Below are 27,312 nucleotides of genomic sequence, written 5' to 3'. Positions count from 1 at the left end.
CTGTGCTCCGACCACAACAAGCTCTTGCCCAGTTCATTGGTCCCTCCAAGGTTACCCATCAACTCAATCCAGTCACTTATCCTCTCCAGTTGCCTGCATCCCCCAGGATCTCACCTGCCTTCCAAGCCCGTGGTCCATGGGCCACTCATCCCATCTGATCCCTGGTGCAAGGTGGTCCAGTGTACATAGTTTTCTGGTTGAAGGATTCACATCAACATGGAAGGGGTAAGCAATACCTGGTCGACTGGGAAGGGTGCGGCCCAGACGAGAGCTCTTCGGTGTTGTCCAGTTTCATCTTAGGTCCATCAGTCGTTAAGGAGTCCCACCTGACCCAGCAGGGTCATCCTGGGCAGTCAGGCACCAGCCATAGAAAGGAGATCCTGTAAGGCCTGCACAGACAGGCACCCCCAGCTTCCTCACTGCTAAGAGGAGGCACCTGTGTTACGGATTCAGCAACAATAAATATATACGTGAGGCAGGGTTTTTTTATAACAAATAAAACATTTATTAAACACTGAAAAACAAACCCCCAAAAGTAAACAAACCACTAACGTAACCGGAAATCAGCTGCTGTGCGGCTGCTTAAACAGTTCTTAAAGCGATGTTGCAAAAACAGTTCTTCAAAGTAGTACTGCAAAAGTTCAAAATGCTTACAGTCCATTAAAGGAGAGACTTTTTAGATGATTTAAAATCTCTTTCACATCGTGTTGCTGCGGTTCCCAGTCGAACTACACTTTTCCCGGAGAATTTACGAAGATGAAAATGAAACAGCTTAAAGGCACTGACCTTTCCTTTACAAAACTGTACCCAACCCTTTCTGCTATTCACATGGGTTACCACAGGGACAGCCAACGAATTCCTTCCGAAATAGGATCCAACAAGGTCGAACCTGTTTCACCGTTGAAATCGACTTTCCTCGATCTTTTAGCTCCTGAACTCCGATCTTCACTCTCCACTGATTTTTAACTGGCAGTATTATAAAGAAACTGCCGGAAATGACCTTTTAAAGTTTAGGCATTAAATAAAACTCCACCTTTCAACCAAACTACGTCATAATATTGGACCACGCAGTGGCATGGAGTCAAACTGGCAAATCCAGCCACGAACTGCCCCTCCTCACAGGGAGGGGTCCTCCTTTTATACCCTGTAAAAAAAACCTGTCACATGACCTCTACTGGCGGGAAAATGACGTCACTGCACCATCACAAGACCACTACCTTAGGTCCAGTATAGCTTCAACACCACTGTCATGTGACAAGTACAAGATACCCATGGGTACGTAACACCTGGCACTCCTTTCCAACTCATCACCTGCAGCCTATATAAACCCAGCTCTCATCCACAATCCTTGTTCACTCTTACAAATCAGCCGATCACCACCAGCTGCTCCTAGCCCTCAGTTATGCTGTTGCCTGTGGTGCTTAGTATCTGCTCTCTCTCGTTTTGTGGCTCCTTCTGGCTTATTGTTTTCACCGTCTATCATTAAAGTTATTGTTCATTGCTGAATCATCTCCACTGCTCTGGTCAAGCCTCCTCTACATTTCCTGACATTAACACAGAGGAGTAGAAACAGTGCCAATTAACCTACCAGAACTGAAACCCTTCTTAGTTTTTCAAAGATTTTAAAGTCATGCGAACATTAGAGTCAGGAGCATCAGCTGTCTGTTCGGCCCTAAGACCGATTGGATCATGGCCTCAGCTCCATTGTCCTGCCTCACTGTCTCTCACCACCTTGAAACTATTCAATGATCCCTTCTGCATGTCTCTTTTGGGTGGAGAATTCTAGAGGGCCACAGCCCTCTGAGAGTCATAAACGTACAGAGGGGAAATGTGTCGTTTGGCCAACCAGTCCATGCTGACCAAACTTCCCAACTAAGCTAGTCTCATTTACCCACATTTGAGCCATATCCTTCTAAACCTTTCCTATCCATCCTCATTCATGTCCAAAAACCTTTAAAATGTTGTCTCAACAATATCCTTTGGTAGTTCACTCCACATAAAGATCACCAGTGGCTAAAAAGATCCCACTCTAATTCCTATTAAATCTCACCTTAAACCTATGCCCTCTAGTTCCTGATTCCTCAACTCTGGGAAGAAGACTATGCACATGGGCCCTATCTATGCCCTCCTGGTTTTACGTGCCTCTATAAGATCATTCCCTGTTGTCTTGAGCTTTGATGAAAACAGCCTCAGCCTGCTCAACATCTCTCCATAATTCAGATTCTTAAGATACAGCAACGTTTTTGAAAAAATGTCCAAGTGCTCTGCTCTTTACCCCCATAAATGACAATTACTTTGACAGGAAAATGTGGGAACAGGGCAGTCTTTACATGAAGGAATCTGTCATCTTAGCAATAGTTTGGGAACAGTAGTGGATCCAGTTGTTTTGCCAGACTAATAATCCATTTGCTTCAACTCATGATCCAATAGAATGTATTAAAATCCCATTGTGGGCTGTTTGAGAATTTGAATTTAATCTCAAACATCTGAAAATAATGAGTTGGCTTCAATAAAAGAAACTCTGTGGTTGCAGATTGTCATAAAAAGTTAATTGTTTCATGGCTCTCAGAGAAACCTGCTGTCTTTATTTACTACATGTGACTCACTCCACTCCCAGAACAATGTGGTTTGTTCCTCTGGAGAGGCTTTGCAAGTGCCAATTTATGTCATGTCCCTACAAATCACATGGACTGCCATGACTGGGCATGGACAATAAAAACCAGCCTTGCAGGTGTCTGCCCCAGAAAGGTCTGTCGAGTGAGCCTGCCAGTTAATTACAGTATATGCACAGTGGAACGTGCAATTGTTTCTCTTTTCTTATTGTGTTGTGTGATGTGTTAGCTTTCAACCTTGTTACTGAACTGAAGGCAGAGTTCCAACACAGAAACATCTACATTCTCCCACTCTCCATAACTTCAGACTCCTTCTAGGGACGTCCCAATAGACCAGTGTTCCACAGGAGATGTGACATTCTAGTTGTTGACAAGAAAAAAATGCTATATAAAAAATTGTTGGGCATTGGGCTGTGAATTCTGCCTTCATAATTCCCCAAAATCTGCACTCAGGAAGTGAAGTGAATTAACATTTGGATGATTTGGATAAGAACGTTTTCGGGCAAAAGTCGATCTGCAACCGTGTAAGCAAAGCAACTTGGAGAATGGGGACGGAGGCACATGCAGGATAATTTTAACCCTATAACTACAAAAGGCAGGTGTTTGGTAAGTCTCCACTAAGTATACAGAGGTATACACTGCGAACTATCACCCATTTGGTACACGGTGCAGAGACAAAGCTCTCCTTCACCAGCAAACACTTCTTTTTGTAGCCCCTTTCACAACCTTTAAAGGCCTAAACAGCTCAATATCCAATGAGGCACCTTCTGAAGGGTACTTGGAATCCAAAAACACACCAGCCACATTTTGCACGGCAAGATCTCACAAGCAGCAGCGTGGCAATTTCAGAACACTCTCCTTCAGAGAGATCATTTAGTATTTCTGAGAATATTCCCAATGCAGGGCCCTGGGGAATGTTGTAGAATAATAACGTAGGAGTATGAGTACATGGTTCCTGGAAAGTGTCGTCACAGGAAGGCAGGGTGGTAAACCTTGCACGCAACGTCAGCAAGACCGAAGAGCTGATTGTGGATTTCAGGAAGGGCAAGATGGGGGAGCACAAACCAGTCGTCAGAGGGATCAGAAGTGAAAAATTTCAAACTCCTGAGGAACTATCCTGAATGCAGCATATTGATGCGGCTGTAAAGAAGGCGAAACAGCAGCTATATTTCATGGGAGGCTTGAGCGGATTTGGTTTGTTAACTAAAACACTCGAAAACTTCTACAAATGTACCATGGAGAGCATTCTGACTGGCTGCATCACAGTCTGGTATGGTGGCGTTGGGGGGTGGGGGGGGGGGGAACTACTGCACAGGATGGAAGTAAGTTGCAGAGAGTTGTAAAATTAGTCAGCTCTATCAGAGATACCAGCTTCCATAGTATCCAAGACATCTTCTAGGAGTGGTGCCTTAGGAAGGTGTTGTCCATCGTTAAGGATCCCCACCACCCAGGACATGTCCTCTTCACTGTTACCATCAGGTAGGAGGTACAGAAGCCCAAAGGCACACACTCGGTGATTCAGGAACAGCTTCTTCCCCTCTGCCATCCGATTTCTAAATGGACATTGAACATTACCTCACCGCTTATTTTATTTCTGGTATTTTGCACTACTTATTTTAACTTAACTATTTAATTTACATATATATATATATATATATATATATATATATATATATATATATATATACACACATATACTTAATGTAACTCAGTTTATTCTCTACATTTATTTATCATATATTTCATTGTACTGCTGGTGTCAAGTTAACAAATTTCACAATGTATTGAGGGACAATTGCACAAACACGTGGACGTTAGCGAGTTAGACCAGTGCAAAGTTTAAAAGGAGATAGCTTTACAGAGCGGGTGCCAGAGGAGCCGGCGACGGACTAGAGGGAGACAGAGTAGGAGGGCTTTGGTTCAATGGGGCTTCGGTGATAAGGGGTCGAGACAAGGTAGGTTACCTGTGAAGAATAGAAACAGGAAGTATGTCTGTGAGGCCGGAAGTGTCGGATGTGGACGTCCAGGCCCCATCTGCGCCAGGTGAGTCGAGTTGCAGCTCCTTAGGGACCAGGTTAGGGAACTGGAGCTGCAGCTCGATGGCCTTCGCCTGGTCAGGGACAGCGAGGAGATGACAGAGAGGAGTTATAGGCAAGTAGTCAGACCAGGGCCTCGGGAGACAGATAAGTGGGTAACAGTCAGGAGAGGGAAGATGCTGCGGCTGTCCCCCTTAACAATAAGTACCCCTGTTTGAGTACTGTTGGGAGGCGATGGCCTACCTGGGGGAAGCAACAGTGGCCGTGCATCTGGCACAGAGTCCGGCCCTGTGGCTCAGAACAATAGGGAAAGGAAGAGGATGGTAGCAGTGATAGGGGACTCTATATTTAGGGGGGTCAGACAAGCGATTCTGTGGATGCAGGAAAGAAACATGGATGGTAGTTTGCCTCCCAGGTGCCAGGGTCCAGGATGTTTCTGATCCCATCCACGATATCCTGAAGTGGGGAGAACAGCCAGAGGTTGTGATACATATTGGTACCAACAACACAGGTAGAAAAGGAGGAGGTCCTGAAAACAGACTACAGGGAGATAGGAAGGAAGTTGAGAAGCAGGACCACAAGGATAGTAATCTCGGGATTACTGCCTGTGCCATGCAACAGTGAGTATAGGAATAGAGTGAGGTGGAGGATAAGTGTGTGGCTGAGGGATTGGAGCAGGGAGCAGGGATTCAGATTTCTGGATCATTAGGACCTCTTTTTGGGCAGGCGTGACCTGTACAAAAAGGATGGGTTCCACTTGAATCCAGGGGGGTCCAATGTCCTGGCAGGGAGGTTTGCTAAGGCTGTTGGGGAGAGTTTGAACTAGAATTGCTGGGGAGTTGGAACCAAACTGAAGAGACAAAGGAAGGGGCTGTTGGCTCACATATAGAGAAAGCTTGGAGACAGTGCAAGAGGGAGGATAGGCAGGTGATAGAGAAAGGATGCGCTCAGACTGATGGTTTGAGATGTGTTTATTTTAGTGCACGAAGCATCATGAACAAAGTGGATGAGCTTAGAGTGAGGATCAGTACTTGGAGCTATGATGTTGTGGCCATTACAGAGACTTGGATAGTTCAGGGGCAGAAATGGTTACTTAGAGTGCCAGGCTTTAGATGTTTCAGACAGGACGGGGGGGGGGGGGGGGGAGGCAAAAGAGGTGGGGCGTGGCACTACTGATCAGAGATAGTGTCACGGCTGCAGAAAAAGAGGAAGTTATGGAGGGATTGTCTACTGAGTCTCTGTGGGTGGAAGTTAGAAACAGGAAGGGGTTAATAACTCTACTGAGTGTTTTTTATAGACCACCCAATAGTGACAGGGACATTGAGGAGCAGATAGGGAGACAGATTCTGGAAAGGAATAATAATAACAGGGTTGTTGTAGTGGGAGATTTTAATTTCCCAAATATCGATTGCCATCTCTCTAGAGCAAGGGGTTTAGATTGGGTGGAATGTGTTAGATGTGTTCAGGAAGGTTTCTTGACACAATGTGTAGATAAGCCTACAAGAGGAGAGGCTGTACTTGATTTGGTATTGGGAAATGAACCTGGTCAGGTGTCAGGTCTCTCAGTGGGAGATCATTTTGGAGATAGTGATCACAATTCTATCTCCTTTACCACAGCATTGGAGAGGAATAGGAACAGACACGTTAGGAAAGCGTTTAATTGGAGTAAGGGGAAATATGAAGCTATCAGGCAAGAACTTGGAAGCATAAATTGGAAACAGATGTTCTCAGGGAAATATATGGCAGAAATGTGGCAAATGTTCAGGAGATATTTGTGTGGCGTTCTGCAAAGGTACGCTCCAATGAGACAGGGAAAGGATGGTAGGGTATAGGAACCATGGTGTACAAAGTCTGTTGAAAATCTAGTCAAGAAGAAAAGAAAAGCTTACGAAAGGTTCAAAAAACTAGGTAATGATAGAGATCTAGAAGATTATAAGGCTAGCAGGAAGGAGCTTAAGAATGAAATTAGGGGAGCCAGAAGGGGCCACGAGAAGGCCTTGGCAAACAGGATTATGGAAAACCCCAAGGTATCCTACGAGTATGTGAAGAGCAAGAGGATAAGATGTGAGAGAATAGGACCAATCATGTATGACAATAGGAAAGTGTGTATGGAAACAGAAGTGATAGCAGAAATACTTAATAAATACTTTGCTTCAGTATTCACCATTGAAAAGGATCTTGGCGATTGTAGGGATGACTTGTAGTGGACTGAAAAGCTTGAACATGTGGACGTTAAGGAAGAGAATATGCTGGAGCTTTTGGAAAGCATCAAGTTGGATACCGAATGAGATGTACCCCAGGCTACTGTGGTAGGCGAGGGAGGATATTGCTGAGCCTCTGGCGATGATCTTTGCATCATCAATGGGGACGGGAGAGGTTCCGGAGGACTGGAGGATTGCAGATTTTGTTCCCTTATTCAAGAAAGGCAGTAGAGATAGACCAGTGAGTCTTACTTCAGTGGTTGGTAAGTTGATGGAAAAGATCCTGAGAGGCAGGATTTATGAACATTTGGAGAGGTATAATATGATTAGGAATAGTCAGCATGGTTTTGTCATGCCTTACAAGCTAGATTGAATTTTTTGAGGATGTGACTAAGTACATTGATGAAGGTAGAGCAGTAGATGTAGTGTATATGGATTTCAGCAAAGCATTTGATAAGGTACCTCATGCGAGGCTTATTGAGAAAGTAAGGAGACATGGGATCCAAGGGGGCCCCTGCTTTGTGGATCCAGAATTGGCTTGTTCACAGAAGGCAAAGGGTGGTTGTAGACGGTTCATATTCTGCTTGGAGGTCAGTGACCAGTGGTGTGCCTCAGGGGTCTGTTCTGGAAACCCGTCTCTTCGTGAATTTTATAAATCCTGATTGAGAAGTTGCAGAACCTGGGCCTCTGTACCTCTCCCTGCAATTGGATCCTTGACTTCCTAACCGGAAGACCGCAGTCTGTGCGGATTGGTGATAACATATCCTCCTCACTGACGATCAACACTGGTGCACCTCAGGGGTGTGTGCTTAGCCCACTGCTCTACTCTCTATATACCCATGACTGTGTGGCTAGGCATAGCTCAAATACCATCTACAAATTTGCTGACGATACAACCGTTGTTGGTAGAATCTCAGATGGAGATGAGAGGGCGTACAGGAGTGAGATATGCCAACTAGTGAAAGGGTGTCACAGCAACAATCTTGCATTCAACGTCAGTAAGGCGAAAGAGCTGATTGTGGACTTCAGGAAGGGTAAGACGAAGGAACACATACCAATCCTCATAGAGGGATCAGAAGTGGAGAGAGTGAGCAGCTTCAAGTTCCAGGGTGTCAAGATCTTTCAGGATCTAACCTGGTCCCAACATATCAGTGCAGTTATAAAGAAGGCAAGACAGCAGCTATACTTCATTAGGAGTTTGAAGAGACTTGGTATGGTAACAAATACACTCAAAAACTTCTATAGATGTACTATGGAGAGCATTCTGACAGGCTGCATCACTGTCTGGTATGGTGGGGCTACTGCATAGGACCTAAAGAAGCTGCAGAGGGTCATAAATTTAGTTGGCTCCATGTTGGGTACTAGCCTACAAAGTACCCAGGACATCTTCAGGGAGTGGTGTCTCAGAAAGGCAGTGTCCATTATTAAGGACCTCCAGCACCCAGGACATGCCCTTTTCTCACTGTTACCATCAGGAAGGAGATACAGAAGCCTGAAGGCACACACTCAGCAATTCAGAAACAGCTTCTTCCCCTCTGCCATCCAATTCCTAAATGGACATTGAAGTTGTGAATTACCTCATTATTTTAAATATATGTTATTCCTGTTTCTTGCACAATTTTTAATCTATTCAATATATGTATACTGTAATTTATATAGTTAATTTTTTTCTTCTTCTGTATCATGTATTGCATTGAACTGCTGCTGCTAAGTTAACAAATTCCATGACACATGCCGGTGATAATAAACCTGATTCTGAGTCTGGTCAGCCATTTATCAAAACAGACAGTTAACTGGGAGTGGCTGGTTATACAAGGGTGGATGTAGAAGAATGCAGATGCTGTGCCATCTGCATGGCCTCGTGTTAACCAGCACTGCCCCAAATCTGGATGTTGACTTTCAAAAGCATTTAGAGGTGTTCTTAAAAGGAGCACTGTGCAGGACAGAGCAGTATCCTGGGACCAACTGGAGAGCTTTCTGAAGGACCAGCGCAGGCACAATGGACAGAAATGTCTCTCCTGCAAACTGATTCTTTAGCTGGGTGTCATACTGCAGGCGTTATTGCAACCAGTTGCTGCCACCTCCACGCTTCCACTAGTGGTCACTTGACACGTCCATCAAGCCCATCAACCAATCAAAAATGGTCAGGCTCGTCATCATCTGATTGACGCCCAAGAATCAGCCAGTCAGACAGCCCCCCCCCCCACCTCTACCAGTTCACCTTCATAATTTTTACAATTATAATTACAAGATTTCAAGAAACACTAGAGAGAATCCACATCACTTGTTCTAACACCCAGAGTTACTTGTCCCAAATGTTGCTGCCAGCAGGATCCTGGAGGATAATCTGTAATTCCTGCAGATACCGAACCAGTCCAGGAGGCTGATACAATCAGCACCCAGACTAAACCCTTAAGCTCAGAATTTCAAAGCTGAAAAATTCTTTGAGCACCAAGGATTTGGACACTTTGACCTCTGTGTCTAGTATTTCAAACTGGACCATTTCTCTCTTTAAATGCATATAGAAAGTAATTCTCAATACCACTCTAACCTATATTTAATTTCAATTCCTAAACTAGAAACAAGCGCAAGATAAGCAGCTTACAATTAGTTCCTTACTAAGTCGGCAGACTCATGGCTCAACTCTCCTCAGTTCAAACCCAGGTCAGTAAGTCATCAGTTCAAACTCCCATTGTGATCCTTGGTTACAGCCCTCTGCAGTACTGAAGGAGTGCAGTGGAGCCAGAGGTGCCATTTTCAAGTTGAGGCCCCATCTGGCCTCCCTGTTGGGCAGGGATGTCCATCTATGATGGGTAGAGTAGGGAGACGTTCTCCCAACCAGCATTACCAAAACAGACTAACTGGCTACTTAAGTGATTTATGTGGGACTTCTGTATTCTAATCCTCAAATGCTAACATTGCATTTTCCTTTTTTAATACCAACTCAATCTGCAAGTTAGCCTTGAGGGAATCCTGAACTCACAAGTCCCTTGGCACCTCTGATTTCTGAATTTTCTCCTTGTTTTGAAAATTGTCTACACTCTTATTCTTCCTACCAAAGTGCAAAACTCCACACTTGATGCTTCGCTCCATCTGCCACTTCTTTGCCCACTCCCAACAAATGCATGTCCTTCTGCACACTTCCCTTCTCTGGATCACTACCTGTTTCTGCACCTACCTTGGTATCATCTGCAAGCTTGACCACAATGCCATCAACTCCTTCATCCAGGTCATTAATATATAAAATGAAAAGTTGCAGCCTACTACTTCACCCAATGGCTGTCACTGATGAAGCAGCATGGAAAATTTGGGTGAACAACACTGATTGGATAGACTCCCAGAGGTTGCATCACATGACCCCTCTTATCTCACTGTCTGACTTGTCCAAACAAATTGATCCACAGCCTTCAAAAATTGTCTAGACCGGATGGTCAGAGGAAATGATTAAACAGCACAAAGTTATTTTTAATATTCTTGTGGTTTTTCTGTAGCAGTTGTCCACAGTGGATGGAGGATTTCCAGGATGATCCTTGGGTTGGGAGCTGCTGTCACAACCACGGATTCGGCAGCGCAGTAGATATGGCAAATGGGCTTGTGAATTTGCATGTGTCAGCTAAATATTATTTAATTGTGATAGTATTTAACTCCATACTTGTCATTGTGCTTGTCGAGACTTGGACAGAGCACAGCAATGCTTCGCTGCCTGTTTGCTTTCGGGCTTCCCTGAGAAATTGGACTTTCGAGTCAACTGACTCTGAAGACTAGCGATATTCATGTAATGTTTAGACTTTCTTCTCAGCCGCAATTTGAGAGTTTTTGTTAATGGCCTAGCGTTTATTGTTTAATTTACCATGGATTTCTGCATAGGTATGTTCCAATGAGACAGGGAAAGATGGTAGGGTACAGGAACCGTGGCGTACAAAGGCTGCTGTAAATCTTGTCAAGAAGAAAAGAAGAGCTTACAAAAGGTTCAAAAAACTAGGTAACGATAGAGATCTAGCAGATTATAAGGCTAGCAGGAAGGAGCTTAAGAATGAAATTAGGAGAGCCAGAAGGTGCCATGAGAAGGCCTTGGTGGACAGGATTAAGGAAAACCCCAAGGCATTCTACAAGTATGTGAAGAGCAAGAGGATAAGACGTGAGAGAATAGGACCAATCAAATGTGACAGCGGAAAAGTGTGTATGGAAGCAGAGGAGAGAGCAGAGGTACTTAATGAGTACTTTGCTTCAGTATTAACTACGGAAAAGGATCTTGGTTATTGTAGGGATGACTTACAGCAGGCTGAAAAGTTTAAGCATGTAGATATTAAGAAAGAGGATGTGCTGGAGCTTTTGGAAAGCATCAAGTTGGATAAGTCACCGGGACCAGACGAGATGTACCCCAGTCTACACTGGGAGGCAAGGGAGGAGATTGCTGAGCCTCTGGCAATGATCTTTGCATCAACAAAGGGGACGGGAGAGGTTCCGGAGGATTGGAGGGTTGCAGATGTTGTTCCCTTTTTCAAGAAAGGGAGTAGAGATAGCCCAGGAAATTATAGACCAGTGAGTTTTACTTCAGTGGTTGGTAACTTGATGGAGAAGATCCTGAGAGGCAGGATTTATGAACATTTGGAGAGGCATAATATGATTAGGAATAGTTAGCATGGCTTTGTCAAAGGCAGGTCGTGCCTTACGAGCCTGATTGAATTTTATGAGGATGTGACTAAACACATTGATGAAGGTAGAGAGGTAAATGTAGTGTATATGAATTTCAGCAAGGCATTTGACAAGGTACCCCATGCAAGGCTTATTGAAAAAGTAAGGAGGCACGGAATCCAAGGAGACATTGCTTTGTGGATCCAGAACTGGCTTGTTCACAGAAGGCAAAGAGTGTTTGTTGATGGGTCATATTCTGCATGGAGGTCGGTCACCAGTGGTGTGCCTCAGGGGTGTGTTCTGGGACCCCTGCTCTTCGTGATTTTTATAAATGACCTGGATGAGGAAGTGGAGGGATGTGTTAGTAAATATGCTGATGGCACAAAGGCTGGAGGTGTTGTGGATAGTGTGTAGGGCTGTCAGAGGTTACAGCGGGACATTGATAGGATGCAAAACTGGGCTAAGAAGTGGCAGATGGAGTTCAACCCAGATATGTGTGAGGTGGTTCATTTTGGTAGGTCAAATATGATGACAAAATATAGTATTAATGGTAAGACTCTTGGCAGTGTGGAGGATCGGAGGGATCTTGGGGTCCAAGTCCATAGGACCCTCAAAGCTGCTGCGCAGGTTGACTCTGTGGTTAAGAAAACATACTGTGCATTGGCCTTCATTAATTGTGGGATTGAGTTTAGGAGCTGAAAGGTAATGTTGCTGCTATATAGGACCCTGGTCAGTCCCCACTTGGAGTACTGTGCTCAGTTCTGATCGCCTCACTACAGGAAAGATGTGGAAACCATAGAAAGGGTGCAGAGGAGATTTACAAGGATGTTCCCTGGATTGGGGAGGATGCCTTATGAGAACAGGTTGAATGAACTTGGCCTATTTTCTTTGGAGCACTGGAGGATGAGAGGTGACCTGATAGAGGTGTATAAGGTGATGAGAGGTGACCTGATAGAGGTGTACAAGGTGATGAGAGGTGACCTGATAGAGGTGTATAAGGTGATGAGAGGTGACCTGATAGAGGTGTACAAGGTGATGAGAGGTGACCTGATAGAGGTGTATAAGGTGATGAGAGGCATTGATCGTATGGATAGTCAGAGGCTTTTCCCCAGGGCTGATATGGCTAGCACGAGAGGGCACAGTTTTAAGGTGCTTGGAAGTAGGTACAAAGGAGATGTCAGGGGTAAGTTTTTTACGCAGAGAGTGGTGAGTGTGTGAAATAGGCTGCTGGTGACGGTGGTGGAGGCAGATACAATAGGGTCTTTTAAGAGATTCCTGGATAGGTACATAGAGCTCAGAAAAATAGAGGGTTATGGGTAACTCTAGGTAATTTCTAAGGTAAGGACATATTCGGCACAGCTTTGTGGGCTGAAGGGCCTGAATTGTGCTGTAGGTTTTCTATGTTTAACACTGTTCACATTAAAGTTTGTGAACTATTGACCTGCTTCAGTGTCTCTCACTCTGCACTTGTGTCATATCCGAACCTGGTAATAGCTGGGTAGGGAAAGACACCACACTGAGCCCTGTTGATGGTCTGGTCCTTGTTTTCCACCAATTGCACTGTGTGAAGTGTGAGCAGAAGGCAGTGTGTCAGAGGCAGTACATGGTACACTGTGTACGTTTCTGGTCATCCCATTATAGGAAGGATGTGGAAGATTTGGAAAGGGTGCAGAAGAGGTTCATGATGACGTTGCTTGGATCAGATGGTATGAGGTACAACGAGAGGTGAGGTGAAATGGGTTGTTATCTCAATAGATCGGAGACTGACGGGAGACCTGATGGAAGGTTAGAAAGTTCTGAGGGGCATAGATAGATAGTCAGAGGGTAATCCCAGGGTAAAAAATGTCAAATACTAGTAGATATGCATTTACTGTGAAAAGGGGAAAGGTTTAAAGGACTTGTGTGAGACAAGTCCTTTACGCAGAGAGTAGTAGCTGCCAGGAGTAGTGGTGGAAGTAGATACAACAGTGGCATTTCAAGGCTGTTAGACACATGAAAATGCAGGGAATGGAGGGATATGGATCATGAGCAGGAGGAAGAGAATTAGTTTAATCCAGTTTCATGCCCGGTGCAGATCTTGTAGGCTGCAGAGTCCGTTTCTGGGCTGCGCTGTTTTATGTTTCAGACCTGCTCGCTTTAGCGGAGACCAAAGTATTGCAGGACCTGATTCTGAGTCCATAGAATTCGTACACAACGCAGGAAGAGCTCAGCAGATCAGGCAGCGTCGTGTACGTATTCTTTGATCCACAGCATCTGCAGTTGTATTTTTGTGTTTTGATTCTGAGTCCACAGTCTGACCATTTTAGGTAGCAAGTCAGTCCCTCAATTTAGCCTGGAGGAAGAAGTGTTAGGAGATTATTGCCACAGTGCCTGTAGCATTCCCAACAGAAGACCTGACATGTTGCAGCTCCCTTACACAGCAATGAAGTACATTCTGATGAAGGATTAAGTCAGAAAGCGGGCTGCTTGGATTTTGTAAGTCAATCAAGACTTTTGCCTTGACTTAATAAATAGATGTGGAGGAATAATTCCCACTTTATGTGTGAGATTTGTGAGGTGTTGAGACTAGCGTGAGCCATAGGCTGTCGCTCAAACACTTTCTCAGGAAGCCACTTTAACCAACACCTCTGTCTTATTTTTAACTGCTGAAGTTGTTAACGCCTAGAGAGCCCCTCAGCCAGCAGGGAATGTGATAAGGCAGTGAAGGGATCAACACCTCTCAGCAGTCTGCTGCCAGCTTCATGTCCAGCCGCCCTGCCGGCTGCACCTTGCCCTTTGACTGATTGCCAAACCAAGCATTGTCCAGGACAAAGCCGTCACGCTTCAGTGGCAGTGGGATGGTGTCATGTCAGTTGAATGTACTGATTTCCCATCTCTAATGTTAAAGTGACACCACGGTCCAAGAATGCCGTCGGATATGCAGAGTGCCCAGGGCAGAGATTCTCTCTGTTCAGCCATTGCAAGCTTCCATGTGTGCAAGTATCTTGGTCAATTCATTGACGCTGCATCTCCACAGCACCTTCCCCGTGCACGGGAATGCTCAAAGCTCCATTCAATTCACTTCATTTTCCGTGAGGAACTTCGTTTAAGAAGTGGTAGGGACAACATCACAGAACTTGATACACAACATATAGAACATGCACATTGATCTGCCTAGTCGACAGGACTGGGTAAATTAATGGTGCGGCACATATTAGATGGGCCAAAGGGCCTGTTTCTGTTTTGTATGGCTAATATTCCCAGCACACAGTTTATTTACGGTTCATAGTTCCTGACATTTACAGTTTACAGTTACTGTTCTATAGATTTGCTAAGTATGCCCACAGAAAGTTTCTCAGAATTGTATGTAGTGACATGTATGTACTCTGATAATAAATATTACCTTGAACTTTATACTCTTTGACTTTAACCCTTTACTAAAATTGCTCCCTGCCTTTCTCCACCCTTTCCATCTGCTGCAGATGCACAATTGAGTTTTTCTCACTTTGCTAATTGCAGTGATGTTGCTCTAATAACTGATAAAACAGGAATAGGTGGCACAGCCCACAGAGTGTCTGCCTCTCAGTGCTAAGGCTCCAGGTTCAGTCCTGACCTCTGCTGCTGTCTATGTGGCACACTCTTCCCGTTCGGAGCACCCGGTGTGGGTTTCACCAGGGGCTCCAGCCTCCTCCCACGTCTCAGAGGGTCCCCTACACGTAACAAAATTCATTCCTAATGAAGCATTCATTTGTATGGTAGGTTAACTGGCCACTGTGAATTGCAATGGCCCCTAGTATATAGATGAGAGGTAGAATCTGGTGTGAGTTAAGGGGAATGTGGGGAAATAAAGGATGCAGTTGATGGTTGATAACCAGTATGGACTCTGTGGGCCAAAGGGCCTGTTTCTGTGTCGTATTCTATGACTCTAGCTGTGTTTTCCCTCTCATCCGCTATTGTTTGGAGTCAGTCCAAAATAACTGCCCACACATCAATGAGTTGGATGCTACCTCACATGTATTAATTAGTCACTTCGCGAGTGCCTGTCCTTTCTCACCAGGGTCTGTGGCAGAGCGACTCTCTCTCTCTTTCCAGTGCCACTTTGCTTTAGTAATAGTCTCCGCCAGCGTGCAGCAAGTAAAGGGTTAACTGGTGACACCAGATTGCGGAGAGTGGACTGAATTTCCCCCCGGCGGAGGGGAAGGATTGATCTAGTCCAACCACTTCAGATTTAAAGTTGTCGACGGGGTGGAGGGGAATTGTTCTGTCTGGTGGGGTGGGGGCAGAGGTCAGACAGGCACTTCCCCACATAGACGTAGCCCTTTCTCCTCATAGACCTGTTGAGACGAGAGGCCGGTTGAACGGCTGAGAAGCAGGATTGATGGATTTGGGGGCAGTCAGGTCACGGAATCGAGGTGGAGCCCTGGATTTCCAATCCAGGTGGGGCATTCACATGCTTTGTGTAGATCTGGTGAAACTGCACTAACTGCTGCCTCAGGTGCAGGTAGGGGTGGTAGGCCTCACACAGAGTAGTGCAGCAGTGACTCAACAGGAGCAGGTGAAGCTTTCCTTCCAAGCTCACATTCTGAGGTTTAACCAGAGATAGGTTTAGTTGACGGTAAGACATTAAAGCAAGACTCTCCAGACTGGGTGTGTGAGATCCCAATGCATTACTCTGCCTTGAAGGCACCACAGCAGCTATTTTCCATTAGGAGTTTAAGGAGGTTGTGTACGTCACTAAAGACATTCGCAAATTTCTGAATGTACTGTGGAGAGCATTCTAACTGGCTGCATCATCGTCTGTAATGGTGGGGGTGGGGGCACTGCACAAGATCAAAAAAGCTGCAGAAAATTAACTCGGTCAGCACCAGCCTCCATGGCAAATATATATATATATATTTCTTACTGTCATTCGGTTTTTATGATAATGTATTGCGATGTACTGCTGCCGCATTGCAACTAATTTCATGACCTATGCCGGTGATACTAAACCTGATTCTGGTTCTGAAGATCTTCTGATTCTGAAGTTGTGTTCTGCAAATGCAAATTAGAGTGAGGTTATAAATACTGACAACAATGCAGGAATGAGTTCAAGAAATGTGTCTGTAAATCTGGAATTGCTCGGACGCAGAGTGCAATGGACCAAGTGGCAGGTAATGAAGTCAGTACAGAAGGTGACCGCTGTTCGGCATGGACCTGTTGGCTGGATGGTCTGCTTTCACGCTGTATGACAGGTTACCACAACGGCAGCGCTATGTGGCACTCGAGCTGCAGGTCTATTTAACAGATCACATGCTCCTCAGCTACTGGAGGCATAACAACAAAGAGCAGGGGGTATCCCCACTTTGAAAGGTAGGTGACGGGACCCCCAGCCCTGCGATCTGCGTAGGATTTCATCCTTCACCTTTATGACATGAGGACTGCAGGAAAAGCCACAGTTACTGCCCAACTCTTATAACCATATAATAACCATATAACAATCACAGCACGGAAACAGGCCATTCTGGCCCTCCTAGTCCGTGCCGAACTCTTAATCTCACCTAGTCCCACCTACCCGCACTCAGCCCATAACCCTCCACTCCTTTCCTGTCCATATACCTATCCAATTTTACCTTAAATGACACAACTGAACTGGCCTCTACTACTTCTACAGGAAGCTCATTCCACACAGCTATCACTCTCTGAGTAAAGAAATACCCCCTCGTGTTTCCCTTAAACTTCTGCCCCCTAACTCTCAAATCATGTCCTCTCATTTGAATCTCCCCTACTCTCAATGGAAACAGCCTATTCACGTCAACTCTATCTATCCCTCTCAACATTTTAAATACCTCGATCAAATCCCCCCCTCAGCCTTCTACGCTCCAATGAATAGAGACCTAACTTGTTCAACCTTTCTCTGTAACTTAAGTGCTGAAACCCAGGTAACATCCTAGTAAATCGTCTCTGCACTCTCTCAAATTTATTGATATCTTTCCTATAATTCGGTGACCAGAACTGTACACAATATTCCAAATTTGGCCTTACCAATGCCTTGTACAATTTTAACATTACATCCCAACTTCTGTACTCAATGCTCTGATTTATAAAGGCCAGCATTCCAAAAGCCTTCTTCACCACCCTATCTACATGAGACTCCACCTTCAGGGAACTATGCACTGTTATTCCTAGATCTCTCTATTCCACTGCATTCCTCAATGCCCTACCATTTACCCTGTATGTTCTATTTGGATTATTCCTGCCAAAATGTAGAACCTCACACTTCTCAACATTAAACTCCATCTGCCAACGTTCAGCCCATTCTTCTAACCGGCATAAATCTCCCTGCAAGCTTTGAAAACCCACCTCATTATCCACAACACCTCCTACCTTAGTATCATCAGCATACTTACTAATCCAATTTACCACCCCATCATCCAGATCATTTATGTATATTACAAACAACATTGGGCCCAAAACAGATCCCTGAGGCACCCCGCTAGTCACCGGCCTCCATCCCGATAAACAATTATCCACCACTACTCTCTGGCATCTCCCATCTAGCCACTGTTGAATCCATTTTATTACTCCAGCATTAATACCTAACGACTGAACCTTCTTAACTAACCTTCCATGTGGAACTTTGTCAAAGGCCTTGCTGAAGTCCATATAGACTACATCCACTGCCTTACCCTCGTCAACATTCCTCGTAACTACTTCAAAAAATTCAATAAGGTTTGTCAAACATGACCTTCCACACACAAATCCATGCTGGCTACTCCTAATCAGATCCTGTCTATCCAGATAATTATAAATACTATCTCTAAGAATACTTTCCATTAATTTACCTGAGCTGACCGGGGACTTTCTGCACCATTTCACAGGGCAGTTAGGAGTCAATCGCCTTGCCTTGTGATTTGGGGTTGAATGAAGGCCTGGGCACAAATGGTTAATTTTCCTCCTTAAACGGAAAGTTAACTTGGTAATTGGTTTATAATTCCTACGTGTTCAGAGATACAGCTAAAAAAAAATGTCCAGGCAGATCATTCCATACATACTGTTAGTACACGGAGGTAGTACAAAAGGGTAAAAAATGCAGAACGTAGTGTTACAGTTACAGACAATGCCGAGCAGGTAGACAAATAAAGTCATGACAAGGTAGACTTGAGAGATCATGAGTTCAATATTATCATATAGGAGTCTGATAACAGGAGGATAGAAGCTGTCCTTCAGCCTGCTCTGCCCAGTTGAGGGAGGATGGGGGGGAATGAGAGGATGACTGAGGTGAGAGGGGTCTTTGATCAAATTGGCAACAGGAAGTGTAAACAGAGTCGATGGAGGGAAGGCTGTTTTGCATCGATCGAGGTAAACGTAACTCAGAATCAGAATCAAGTTTATTATCACTGATGTAGGTGGTGAAATTTGCTGTTTTGTGGCAGCTGTACAATGCGATGCATGAATATATTATGAATTGTAATATATAATTTCAGGCTCCTGTGCCTCCTCTCTGAAGGTGGCAATGAGCAGAGGGTGGTGGGGATCCTTAATGATGGGTACCGCATTTTTGAGGCATCACCCTTTGAACATGTCCTCGGTGGTGGGGAGGTTAGTGCCTGTGATGGAGCTGGCTGAGTTTACAACCCTCCGGCAGCTTTCTCTGATCCTGTGCCGTGGTCCCTCCACGCCGAACGGCAATGCAACCACTTAGAATGCTCTCCACGGTACATCTGCAGATATTCCTTGGTCTTACTGACCATGATCGTATTGAATGGTGGGACAGGGATGGGAGGCTGCATGGTCTCCTCTTGCTCTTATATTCTTATCTTCTTTGCTCTGTACAGGGAGAATGCTGTATTTGCTCAACATGAGCTAATAATTCATGTGTTCAGTGAGAGGTGACTGAGGCGAGCGAGGGGGAAGCACAGAGCCACGGAAGCATCCCCCCTTTACTCCACACTGAAGTCAACGTAAGCTAGAAATAAAAGAAAGTCTGGAAATGAAGTCCATATGCTCTTGGGGCAGGTGCCACCTTAATCCCCTTATCAGAATGTATCTGTTACACAGGGATAACGAGGCATTAACCCTGCGACTCTGTGATGTGGAGAATGCACAAACCACACACAGGTTCGGGCTTGTGCCACTGCTGTTCTGTGGTGTTTTGTTTTTACGCAGTGATATTCTAAGAGCAGACCACAGATTCTCTGCAGGAGTCAATTAAGTACGGTTCTGTTCTCCAATCGTCGCCGTTGTTGTCAAGCAAGTGTTGACCTTGTGACATAGAGAGTGAGGGCAGAGTCAGGCTGGACTGTTGTATTCCAAGATTCCAGCTTTTCAACCTGTTCTGAACCTACTCAAAGCATCGTTTAAGTGAGTGTACGTGACCTGGGGCGATTGGCGCAATTATTGGAGGCTACAGGCACTGGCCAACCCGGGACGGTCTGTTCTGATTCGGGGGCTCGAGGGTTTATTTTCCACTCTGCATGCTTGAGAACTGTAATTGAGGCTGAGGATGTGCTGCCTGGTTGAAGGTACTGACTTTTCAATGGGATGACAAACTACACTCAGTGGGCACTCTGTTAGGTACACCTGCTCATTAATGCAAATATAATCAGCCCGTCATGTGGCAGCAATTCAATGCGTAAAAACATGCAGACATGGTCAAAAGGTTCAGTTGTTGTTTAGAGCAAACATCAGAATGGGAAAGAAATGTGATCTAAGTGACGTTGACCGTGGACTGATTGTTGGTGCCAGATGGGGTGGTTTGAATATTTCAGAAACTCAAACTGATCTCCTGGAGTTTTCATGCACAACAGTCTCTAGAGTCTACAGACAATGATGAGAAAATCAAAAAAACACCCAGTGAGCTACAGTTCTGTGGGTGAAAATGCCTTGTTAATGAGAGAGGTCAGAGGAGAATGGCCAGACTGGTTCAAGCTGACAGGAAGGCGACAGTAACTCAAATATCCATCTGGTACAACAGTGGTGTGCAGAAGAGCATCTCTGAATGCAAAACACATCGAACCTTGAGGTGGATGGGCTACAACAACAGAAGACCACGGACATGCACTCACAGGCCGCTTTATTGGGTGCAGGAGGTAGTTAATAGAGTGGCCACTGAGCGTAAGTCCCTGCCCGCCTTGAACAGCAAAAAGTCTTACGTTAAAGCTGGATAGAGAGTGAGAGTTTGCCCAGTGTCTCCAGGCCATAATTTACCCTTTATCTAATATCATTAATCATACAGTATGTCAGCTGGTTGCTCCAGAAACAAAGTGTTGCAGATTTTAGACATCCACATGAAAAAAAGGACTGAGAATAAGGTTAGCACATTCTTGAAGCCTGAGCATCCATTATCTTCATACTAGAATGCTTTAGAAAAGACATATAATTTTTGATGAAATATCATAGACCTGAAATGTTAATTGTTTCTCTCACCACGGGTGCTGTCCAAATTGTAGAGGATTTCCAGCATTCTCTGCTTATTCATGTTTCTAAGAGCTTGTTGTATGCAAATTGATTGTTTCCCAGTTTACAGCAGCCAATGGGCTTTGTTTTTTTAGCGGGCCCACTGCGTGCAATGATTGTGCAAGGCGCAATAGAAATGCAGAAATTAATTTGTTCTCAGAGCTGTTATAGGCATGACTCAGGGTGGGGAGGGTAAGGCTGAGTGAGCTGGGCGCTGAGTGGAGGTGGAGGCATTTGCTGCCGCCCTCCCGGGGGTTGGGGGCCTCTTGGAAATTACTCGTCTGGATTACCTCCTGTGTTGGTCAAGCAGACAATGTGGAATCGAGGAGGTTTAAACTGGAGGCGCAGAGAGAACTAGGAGGTGAAAGATCTTTAATGGGGGGGTGGGATAGAGGGGTAGAAGCATGAGATCGTAAGGAAGGGAGGGTGGAGGATGTATATGGAGAGAAGCGAGAGGGTGTGGTCATGAGTACCTTGGGGTGAGAGGTGAGGGAAAAGCCAGGCTCGTGAGTAGGGTTTAAAGCCCAAGGTGTGGTTGAGATTGTGAGGCAGTTAAGGAAGGAGGGGAATGGAGAGGATTAGAGGCGAGGGTGGGAGTGAAGAGGGAGTTGTGAATGAGTGAGGGATGACAGCTCAATAGGCTCGTATCTGGCTCCTTTCCTACCCCAGTTTTAGTTAGCACTAATCATTTCCCGCTTCCTTCTTTCACCTCCGCTCCCCCCCCCCCCCCCCGCCCCATGGTCAAATATCATCCCAATGTATCTGACAGCTAAACGTAGTCACCACACACTTCTGTAATCTTCCTTTGTCCCTGTTTTCCTTTCCTCTGCCTGTCTGTAACTCTCTGTCCCTCTATCTCTCTCCCTCCCTCTCAATGCATCTGCCTGTCTGTTTCCATCTGTAAGTCTGCCCCCCCGTGTGTCTGTGTATGTTTGTGCATGCACATATGTGCGTCTTCCTGTCCACTTCTCTTTCTCTCTGCCTCTTTATTTTATCACTGTACCTCTCTCTCTATTTCTCTTTCACCCACCTCTGTCAAACATGCCTCCATCTCCCTGATCTCTCTCCCTCCCTCTCTTTCTCTCTCCACCACAACCCCCTTCGCACCACCGCCTCTCCCTGTCCCTGTCTCTGTCTCTGTCTCCTGTGTGGTCCCAGGATTTTGACTGCATGCAGGTATTTGCAGCAATTGAATCAGAAAGACTGCAATTAGGAGAGATTGATGTTGAACAGTTTGTGTTTACGCAGATTGGGAGTTTGACTGACAGCACCCTCTTATTTCATTCTGCTGTTCGCAATGAGCAATGTCTGTGGCTGACTCTAGCAGAAAGATTGGAGTTTGAGTAGCACTAATTTCTTTTGTGACCAGCAATTATTCAATTGCCTAAATGAGTTAAATTAATGTCTATAAATTCGTGGAAACGGTACAATGAGACAGCACAGGAGATTGCCATTTGGCTCTGACTGGCTCATACCATGGTCTTTCTCCACAGCTTTGCACATTCTACTGGTGCAGGAAATATTTTTTAACTAATATTCAGTGCAGACTTTCTGCTGCAGAAGTTGAAGTATTTGGAATTGAATGAAATGCTTGAGGGCGAGTTAAAGGTTGGGGTGTTACACTGGGAGTGTGAGCCGGTGTTCACCAAAGCAAAGCACAGCTCAGCTCCAGACTTGATACAGGTGCTGTGAAATACCGGCTTGGAAATGGACCATTTGGCCCCCTGTGTCTGCATTTCAGCTCTACAGAATCTAACCACCCCCTCACAACCCCTCTCCAACTTTCATCGCCATCTCCTCCTGTTCTTTTCTCCCTGGTGTGTTTATCCAGCTTCCCACAGTCGTTCTCAAGGGAGCTACAAATCTCCCTGGCAGATCATACTCTAAATGACCAAGCTGTATGAACGTGCAGGGAACTGCTTCTGGAAGGCAATCTCCGGGCAGATTCCATCAGGTAACTTAGAGATGACCAAGGAGGAGAATTTGCCTCATTTGCATCTCAACCAGAACAAAAATATGTAAAGAAGCAGCTTGTTTGAAGCAACTGTGTGTCCGGTCGTGTGGTAGGCAGAGCTTGCAAAGTTCCAGTTAAAGTGCCCGCACTCTGTGGTAGGAGGCCAGATGGCAAGTGGCCGGGTTGGAGAGGGTTGCTGGGTTCACCAAGGTGGAGGAGAGATGTCCTGTTCCCACTGAGACACAGCTAGACTGCACCTCCAGCACCCCCCGGTCTGGATTCAGTGTGGTTAGCAGTTCAACAGCCTCACCCATGCTGTTGAGGCCACTGCGAGTTTTTTTTTCAAATGCCATCTCCCGTCAATGGTTTCTCCAAACGTAGCCCCTGCACCCCACCACTGACCTGCCAACGTTCTCCCTCAGCCGTGTCTCTTTCCTCACACTCACAGACTCCCTCTCACTCTCGCTCCCAGCAGTTCCCTCAGCCTCACCTCCGGTCTCACAGCTCCAGCACATTCCCACCTGTTGGCATGAGTAATGGTTTATTATTGTCACATACACGTGGACACAGAGAGAAGTTTTGCTAGCGTACTGTACAGACAGACAATTCCAGACGAGCAGTAAGGGCATTGGAGCAAAAAATGGAAAACAGAATGCAGATTATTCAACCATGACTGAGAGAACACGTACGATCTGGGTCCACTGGAGGCTGCAGGCCGAATATGGATGTCTTGGGTTTAGAGGGACTGTCTATGTGTGTCGGTGGGAGGGAAGAACAGGGCCTTGTTTTGCTGTTATTGTTTAGTTGCTTGTTGTGTTCTGTGTTGTTCTGCCGGGCATTGAGGGCATTCTACATTAGTGCCGGACTGCGGCGACACTGTTAATTGCTAACACAAGTGACGCATTTCACTGCATGTTTCGATGTGCACGTGATAAATACACTTGAATCTTGATCCTGACGGCTAACTCACTCGATTGGGTTGTGGGGCACAGGGCAAAGGTGAGGGAAGAGAGTGTGGGTGAGCCAGCCCCTAAGATGGTATGTTACTGTTGCTTGGGCCCTGCTGCCAGGCTGTGGTCAGGACACGCCCCACCCCTGATCCCACAGTCAGCTCCATCCTGAGAGCCGCAAGAGGGCACCTCTACCATGACCCTTGTGCTCTTCTCCTGCACGTCATGACCTGTCCCATCGGGGGAGGTGGAGCATGGGGAGATGGTGGGATCCAGGACACTGGTGGCCGTAGCTCGGTCCATGGTTAATTCTGGCCCAGGTGCCGGCTCTCCAGGTTGGCTGCCGGCAGAGGGTCCGGCCGGAAACCACTGGACAGTTTCCCACTGGTAGGTGCAGCTGAAGTGCATTGTTGGGGAGGTGATATCCCAGCTCCACGGCAACACTGAGCTGGCGTCAAGTGCCTGGGTGCTGCAGGAAGAATGGCACCTGCACTGGGGGTTGCAGTCTCTGCAGCCGCTCCACCTCTCCTCCAGCTGCAACTACTGCCCTGTGACAACGTCCACAAGGGTTCGGAAGGCACGGCCCCTCCTCAGGTATCCGGTCTGAGGTCCTGCCAGGGCTTGGTAGGACCTTCTTGAGGCACAGGCCTCCTACCCTCTCTCAGTATGCGATGCCAGCCAGCCCTTCTGCCCACACTTGCGACATGGGCTGCCAGCAGGTGTTACTGCCACATCTCCACCACTGCCTGCGATCTGGGCCACAGAAGATGCCAGATTCCATTGTGCAGGCAGCTCACTCACTGTTTCCTGGTGGGATCGTCTCATGGAGGGAGCTCCACTGACTATTCTCCCATTCTAAGTGCAATACTTGTTACATCACCCATGCCCGGAAATAAAGAACTTCGCTACAGAGCTCTTGAAGGCAAAGCCATTCTCCGCCTGCCTCTCCATTCCCCTTGGCTCTAGCAGGTCTAAAGAAATCTGAGGAACATCCATACCTGGCACAGAAGCCATCAGGACTGGAGCCGTGGCTAGTTCCTGTATCCTGGGGCGGGTCTTGTACTCACTGACCAGGGCTGGGGCAACCCATTGAGCTCCTGTTCCATTGACCATAGTCACATCTGCCCATTCGGTGTGCTGCCAAAACCAGTCAACTGTGCCAACAGCCTGGCATGGCTCAGTGCTCCTGCCCATCTGTTGGCATATTGGAATGAGGTCAGTCCCAATAAACATTGCACCTTAGGGGCCAAATTACGTAGGAAAGTTCACACGAGCAGCCAGTCACAAAAGGGGTTTTAACACATCAACAGGCTCAGGTATCAGAAATGGAAAAGTAGGGAAACCGTTTTCCTGGAGTGGGAAGAGTTGTAAAGGTCATAGGCTGCACCTAGTGGGCAGGGCAAAGTTGAGGATGTGATGTTTGGGGTGAGATGTTCAGACACAATTTTCTCAAGCCCCTGTCATTATTTCCATTGCTTTCTTAATTCAAATAATACATAGACTCATTGTTTCTGTACCTCAACACCCCATATTGGGTGGACACACAATAGTGTCTATCACAAACAAGGTTGGAAATATTAATGTGCAGTGCATTGTGTCTAATAAGTGGGTGGAGGAGGGAGGTAGAAAGTGTGTGTGTGTAGAAAAGGAAAAAGAATGAGTGAAAGCATGCATGAGAAAGAAAGCGTGTGAGTGTCAGAGAATTAATGCGTATGTGTGAAAGAATAGTGACAGTGTGAGAGTAAATATAAGAAGGGAATATGTCAGGATGTGAGAGGAAGGGGAAGTGTAAGGAAGTGAGGGACGTCAGACAGAGTATGTGAGAGGGAATGCCTTAGCATGCCTGAGCGAGAGGCTCAAAATATATGAGAGAATATGAAAGAAAATAGGGAACAAGAGGGTGAAGGAGAGAGGCAGGATTACAGCAGAAGTTGACAAATCTGTCCACAATTGGCAGCAATTTAAACTGAAAGTAAAGGAGCTAAATTGTACGGAATTTGCTGTAATCTCCAACTGTGCTCTGCTTTTATTAAAACAGCTGGTTTCAGATCAGTTCACAGAGGCACACAATTTATTCTAATTGTCTCCGGTAACATCGCTGTTCACTAAAACATAATATCACAAGGCATGGCTGGCAGCTGCTGAACGGACTCTCTGAAATCCCATCCAAAGCAAACTCCAAAGATTTCACTGGTGCGTTATCAGGAGGAAGGTGCTCTAAAGCAGATAAGGAAGCTGGACCATTGCACAAGCTCGGGGTCATTAAGCACTGTTTCTTTTTGGTAAAATGATCCCTTTGCAACTTGGGTATCAGAGACTCCCAGCACAGTGCCGCACACATTCCTGTCAAAGCCTCTCTCTGGGCTGAAGTCTCTCCGTTCCTCAGTCAGGATCAAGAGGGAAGTGCAGCTCTGGATTCCAGTCTATGGGCTGAAGAAGCTTTATTGACACTGCAGAAAAATCTGAGTGTTTACGTCGAAGATCTGGTGCTGAAGTGTGCTAGGGAGAGAAGTACGCCGACTTCCATTTACTCGTCTTCTCATATTTCAGAAGATTTTTTAAATCATCTGATCATCGTCCGGTTCTAATGTAATATTGTTTGGGACAGTGCAATTTGGGAGGAGCAGTCGTACCAGTGTTTCAGATCCTGCTGTCCGAGAGGAGGTGAGAGCCGGAGGATGTGGGTGATGGATTCTCTCTCTGTGGCTCTGCTGTGGGCAGCCCTGGCTCAGGCGGGCTGCGGCGGGCAGCCGCGGGGCACCGAGGGGGGCCGCAGGCGCCTGAACAGGGTCCAGCACGGGCCGTGCAGCTACACCTTCATCTTGCCCGAGCTCGAGGGCAACTGCCGGGGACCTGCCGAGAGTCACAGCACCAACTCCCTGCAGCGGGATGAGCCGCCGCTGGAACAGGACTGGCCCTCGCAGAAGCTGCAGCGGCTGGAGACGCGGTCCGACAACAACACCCAGTGGCTGCGCAAGGTAGGACCTCCCTCCCTCCCTCCCGCCCGCCCCTGCTTCCTGCCCCCTGCGCCTGCGCGAAGGTAACGCTCTGGTTGGGCAACATGCCATGGTGGAGAGGCCAACATGGCGCTGGTGGGAGGACCAATGGAGGGTGTCCCACATCTCCTTAGTTACCTCAGGCTCACTATCCCATTGCCTTCCTGGCTGCCTTCACCATTGCTCTCTCCAACCCCTGGCTCATCCAGCACAGCCTCCTGTCCGAAACTCACCCTCCTCACCTGCCCCAGCTGACCTTTCAATAATTCCCACCTATCTTCAAATCCTCCATTTATCCTACTCCTCCAAACTCACGGTCACTGCAAACCCCAGTTCCGTCCTCCCTCTCATCCCCATCATTCCACCACCCCTGCCTTCAGTTACCCTCGGTCAAAACTCCTTCCTTATGCCTCCCCTCCTCTTCCTTCTCCTTCACTGTCCGGGTCCCCAGTTCGCTCTGGAACTCTCTCCCCACACTTCCCAGCCTCTCCTTCCTTCCTCGTCCAGCTACCTA

The 27,312-nt window shown here is 46.4% G+C and overlaps 1 protein-coding gene across 2 annotated transcripts in view; it reads left to right on the top strand.

Moving 5' to 3' along the window:
• The first annotated feature begins 13,858 nt into the window (after positions 1-13,858).
• The window catches only part of LOC140729863 (angiopoietin-1-like), a 187,088-nt gene continuing 173,634 nt past the window's right edge, over positions 13,859-27,312 (top strand). Inside the window, exon 1 of one of the 2 annotated variants that reach the window (XM_073050076.1) lies at positions 13,859-13,959. Coding sequence is in view for 1 of the 2 variants with exons in the window: in XM_073050074.1 (XP_072906175.1) it covers positions 26,481-26,780 (300 nt within the window). In the remaining variant the exon portion in view is untranslated. Of the gene's footprint in view, positions 13,960-25,899; positions 26,781-27,312 lie in introns of those variants that run through there. The other variant, XM_073050074.1, reaches the window with a different exon arrangement.

Source organism: Hemitrygon akajei, chromosome 1 (genome assembly GCF_048418815.1).
Source record: "Hemitrygon akajei chromosome 1, sHemAka1.3, whole genome shotgun sequence".
Classification (NCBI taxonomy): Eukaryota; Metazoa; Chordata; class Chondrichthyes; order Myliobatiformes; family Dasyatidae; genus Hemitrygon; species Hemitrygon akajei.
This window is presented reverse-complemented; position numbering and strand designations above follow the sequence as displayed.